A 4584-nucleotide genomic window follows, 5' to 3' on the forward strand; every position below is an offset into this window, starting at 1 on the left:
GTTCAGTGAGGGCGCGCGGCGGTCGCTCTCAGATCTCGCACTACGGCTCCCGCGGGATCAGCATCGAGGAGGTCGCCTTGCGCGGGGTGTGCGTCTTGGCGAGGTAGTCGGTGTGCTCCTGGTACGGGTTCTTGTGGAAGCGGGTCTCCTTCCACAGGTCGGGCGTGAGGAAGCCGTAGCTCTTCGCGATGGCGTTGAAGGCGGCCTTTGCGAAGTTGCCCTTGGTCTTGGTGTGGCCCTGCGACGCGGTGTAGCAGTCCTGCACGCCAGCCATCTGCAGAAAGGGGGGAAGATACGGCTCTACCCGTCGGACTACGCCTGGACCCCTCACAGAGCAGCCCACGCACAGGTCACGCATCGGCAGATTTGACACCTGGTTCATTCAGGCGCAGACAGCACACACTGGTCACAGTTGCATAGCCCTGCCGGGGGGGACGAGTTCGCAAGGTTAATATTAAAAGCATACAAAGTGGTGACAACCACTGAGTTCTCCGTGGACGAACAAGCGTCGACCGAACAGAAGAGCGTCCCCACGACGCCTCGGTGCCTCCCACCGGGTGAACACCGTCCGGATCTGCCTGCCTCGCCTCCGGCGATACAGTCCCCGCGACAGCCCACAATCCTCCGTCGCCAAGTTGAACCCCCTCCCCCCCGGTCCTCGTACTCGACCAAATCTCACACACACACACACACCTTGCGTTGTTTCATTACACCGAGGTAGGTAGGTAGGTAGAAAGGTGAAGAACAGCCAGGCTCGACTGGACACCAACGCGAAGGCTCAAAAAAGAATTCTTGGGCACAAGCCTCTCTCACAGCACACTGGCACGACAAGGGCGCGGACTGGCGCGGACTGGCACAAAAAAGAAGGGCTTTGCGCGCCGCTGAGCTCCACACCGATGGCCTCCCACCGCATCGGCGCCCGCCTGTCTGGCCTCTCGCCAGAGCAGCTCGTCGCCTTCATCGACGAGCAGGCGCCCCTCTGGAGCGCCGCCGCAATGCGCGTGGCGGAGGAGCACGCCGCTCGGCTCGCGGAGCAGCCCGAGTGGGTGCTCTCCGAGGTCCTCCTCTCGCCGGACCTCGCCCCGCACATCCTCGCCCAGCTGCCGACCACGGAGCACGCCGCCAAGGGGACGTGCCGCGCGTGGCGCCGCGGCTGGAAGGAGACGCTGAAGACGCGCGAGAGGCCGCGCTTGGTCGTGTTTGGCGGCCACGGCAGCAACGATGAGTTTGTCAGCTCGCTTGAGCGGTACGACCCGTCCATGAATGAGTGGGAGGAGGAGGCTGTGGCGCCAATGCCGACGACACGAAGGCATGTCGGCACGGCGGTGCTCGATGGCAAGCTCTACGCGGTGGGCGGCGAGAGCGAGGACGACGGCGCAACTTCCAACCTGGTGGAGCGGTACGACTTGGCTGCGAACGCGTGGGAGGCGGTGGCGCCGATGGGGACGGCGCGGCAGGAACACGCCGTGGCGGTGCTCGACGGCAAGGTCTATGCTGTGGGCGGCTTCAACGACGGTGTCGGCCACCTCAGCTCGGTGGAGCGCTACGATCCCGCCACGAACGCGTGGGAGGCGGTGGCGCCAATGGCGACGACGCGGGTTGACCACGCCATGGCGGTGCTCAACGACGGCAAGCTGTACGCTGTGGGCGGATTCGATGGTGTCCGCCTCAGCTCGGTCGAGCGGTACGATCCGGCGGCGAACGCGTGGGAGGCGGTGGCGTCGATGGCGGAGTTGCGGGACGAGCTCGCAATTGCAGTGCTCGACGGCAAGTTGTACGCCGTGGGAGGCTTGAACGACGACGGCTGGCTCAGCTCGGTCGAGCGGTACGATCTGGCGCTGGGTGTGTGGGAGGCGGTGGCGCCGATGGCGGTGGAGCGGAATTTTGCCGGCGTGGCGGTGCTCGACGGCAAGCTGTATGTGGTGGGAGGCTTCAACCACGACGACGGCTCCCTCACCTCGGTCGAGCGGTACGACCCGGGGACGGATGCGTGGGAGGCGGTGGCGCCGATGGGGAAGGCACGGCTCTCTCCGGGCGTCACCTTGCTGTAGCCGACGGAGCATGGAGTGCAAGAAGACGCACACACTGCGGAAATTCGCACTCACCCCCCACTGTCGCCAGACTGTGAGAGGCTATAGGGGAGGAGGGTGGGAGACCATAGCTCCCGCGTTCCCGTCGGGCTCCAAAGCAGGCATAGCACAAGCCGCCGCCAGGCGTCCGGGGCTGCTCTATCTCCATCTTGTCTGCACGCAACCATGGTTGTGCCCTTCACACCCCCAGCCCTCGTGATCGTGTCACCGTTGCCCAACACCTTTGGGTGTCACACTGCAGTAACATGCGAGGGGCCGAGCTGTAAGGGTTTGGACCATCCGCGTGTTATCAATGAAAGCGAGAAAGACGCACACACTGCGCGGAAATTCGCACTCACCAAGCTGCCGAGGAAGACGCCCAAGCTGAAAGCAAGTGTCCCAACGTTGCACGCAAACTTGGGACGCCCCTCGAACCTCGGTGACACGAAAAACCACTATTCCATCGCATTGATGGCAAAGTCCGGGACCTCCTTGAGGCCCGGCATGGAGTCGGAGGTTCGGAGGCGCCTGCACCTCGCCGCCTTCGTCATCATGGCTGACAGCCCTGACGCCCTTCACTTCGCCGAAGCCGGGAGTGGCATATGCGCTGCGTCACGCTCACGAACAGCCGTGCGCATGCGGCGGAGCTGACTTTGCTCGATTTTTAGCAAAACGGCCCCAGACCCTTGAGGACACCTCTCGGGTGGGCTCGGGTGCACCCGGACACCCTCCCTCAGAAGAGACCTTTTTAGGTTAGGTTAGGTAGGAAGGTGAAGAGCAGTCAGGCTCGGACTGGACACCAACGCGGTATGGGTGGACGCGAGACAGAGGATGACGACACGCACGAGCGACACACAGACACACAAACAAGCTCACAAGACACACAGCCAGTTTTTGGCTGCCACACACCCTGAGTAGGCGTACACATCACTCAGGGCCACGTCCCCCCTGTCGCCCCCCCCAGCACACACGGTGCCAAGGGCACAAACAAGAGCACAAACAAACAACAACACAGACAGACAGGCGACAGGGAGTAACGTGCCCGAGGCTAGAGCAGACCGCTCCGCCTCTAGCAATCTCGCCGGCCGCAAGGCATGGACGAGGCCGTGTGTGGGGTGTTGTGAGGTGTCCATATGTACGCAGTCAGGCTCGGACTGGACACCAACGCGGTATGGGTGGACGCGGGACAGATGATGACGACACGCACGAGCAAGTGTCCATGCGTGAGTGAGTATTCTTGCTTGATCCGAAACCACGACGACACACACCAGTCGACTCGCATCGGTTGCCTCCATGAACGGCGGAGCTATTCTCGCGCCCACACCACACCTGGCTTCAACGTGGACACGCCCATAGCTGGGAACACTACTAGGACACACACACACGTGTCCATGCGGCGGTAAAAAGAAAGCGCGACCGCAGCCCGACCACGCCAGGGCGACCGGCGATGGCCACCCTCCGCCGCTTCTCGCCCTTCGACCTGCTCCGCTTCAACAACGTGAACCTGGACCCGCTGACGGAGACCTTCACGATGGGCTTCTACCTCCAGTACCTCGCCAAGTGGCCGCAGTACTGCTTTAACGTCGACGCGCCGCACGGCCGCTCGATGGGGTACGTGCTCGGCAAGGCGGAGGGGTCGGGCGCGCCTGGCAAGCTGGACGCCGGGCTGCCGTGGCACGGACACGTCACGGCCGTCACGGTGCCGCCCGAGTACCGCCGCCTCGGCACCGCCCACGCGCTGATGGGTCTGCTCGAGTCGGTGTCGGATCACGAGGCGGCGTGGTTCGTGGACCTGTTTGTGCGGCGGTCAAACGGCGTCGCCATCAGCTTCTACGAGAGCCTGGGCTACTCCGTCTGTCGGCACGTGCTCGGCTACTACTCTGGCGACGAGGACGCATACGACATGCGGAAGCCGCTCTCACGAGACGCGGACCGAAGGTCGGCGGTGCCACTGCCCAATCCCATACACCCGGAGGAGCTGGAGGACGATTAGGGCCGCGCGGTCCGAGCCGAGGCCTCCGCGGCGCGCGGCGCGCCGATCTGCCCGCGGTCGTGTGTATCTCTCGGTCGGGCGGGTACACTGGGAGTAGGCGACAAGGCGCGAGCTAGCGCCAGCGGGGTGGCCGCGGTGCCGGTGGGAGTGGGAGAGACGGTACACAGCCCACACCCCGCCGTGCTGGCATGTGCTGGGTACGGCTCTTCCTCTACGCTCTAGATTGTATAGTGCGGCAAAACGCGCGCCACACACACGACGAGCAGCTCTGCGCGCGGAGCGACCGACTCTCCGCCCGCGCCGCAAGTGGAGTCTGGAGACCGGGAAGACAGGTGAGCTACATATACGTGTCTGGAGTCTGCCTAACCGCACTACATCAGCAGCGGCGCGGCCGACGACAGCACGACACTCGACGGGCGGAGGCACGACCGACGGGCGCCTCTCGCGAGTCTCGACCAAGCCGACACGCCAATGCCCCGGGCTCGCACATCGGTCGTGCCTCCGCGCCTCCTCTCCGCCCGC

At 64.3% G+C, this 4584-nt stretch overlaps 4 protein-coding genes across 4 annotated transcripts in view; 2 read left to right on the forward strand and 2 right to left on the reverse strand.

The window, feature by feature from the left end:
• Positions 1–40: 40 nt before the first annotated feature.
• Positions 41–382, reverse strand: EMIHUDRAFT_240177 (hypothetical protein; the record flags this gene model as incomplete). Its single annotated transcript, XM_005774954.1, has 2 exons — positions 41–259; positions 332–382. 2 exons carry the CDS (start codon positions 380–382, stop codon positions 41–43), a joined length of 270 nt encoding a protein of 89 aa, XP_005775011.1.
• A 514-nt stretch (positions 383–896) lies between these two features.
• On the forward strand, positions 897–2197 carry EMIHUDRAFT_240178 (hypothetical protein; the record flags this gene model as incomplete). Its single annotated transcript, XM_005774955.1, has 2 exons — positions 897–1193; positions 2162–2197. The coding sequence occupies 2 exons, from the start codon at positions 897–899 to the stop codon at positions 2195–2197; spliced, it is 333 nt and encodes a 110-aa protein (XP_005775012.1).
• Positions 2198–3516: 1319 nt separating this feature from the next.
• On the forward strand, positions 3517–4062 carry EMIHUDRAFT_74568 (hypothetical protein; the record flags this gene model as incomplete). The annotated part of the gene is made up of 1 exon (XM_005774956.1): positions 3517–4062. The coding sequence occupies one exon, from the start codon at positions 3517–3519 to the stop codon at positions 4060–4062; it is 546 nt and encodes a 181-aa protein (XP_005775013.1).
• Positions 4063–4275: 213 nt separating this feature from the next.
• EMIHUDRAFT_458128 (hypothetical protein) overlaps positions 4276–4584 on the reverse strand; it is a gene marked incomplete at its 3' end in the record, with an annotated part of 1445 nt that continues 1136 nt past the window's right edge. Inside the window, exon 3 of the mRNA XM_005774957.1 lies at positions 4276–4574. Coding sequence (XP_005775014.1) covers positions 4276–4574 — 299 coding nt within the window. The remainder of the gene's footprint in view (positions 4575–4584) is intronic.

Source organism: Emiliania huxleyi (assembly GCF_000372725.1).
Source record: "Emiliania huxleyi CCMP1516 unplaced genomic scaffold EMIHUscaffold_303, whole genome shotgun sequence".
Lineage (NCBI taxonomy): Eukaryota > Haptophyta > Isochrysidales > Noelaerhabdaceae > Emiliania > Emiliania huxleyi.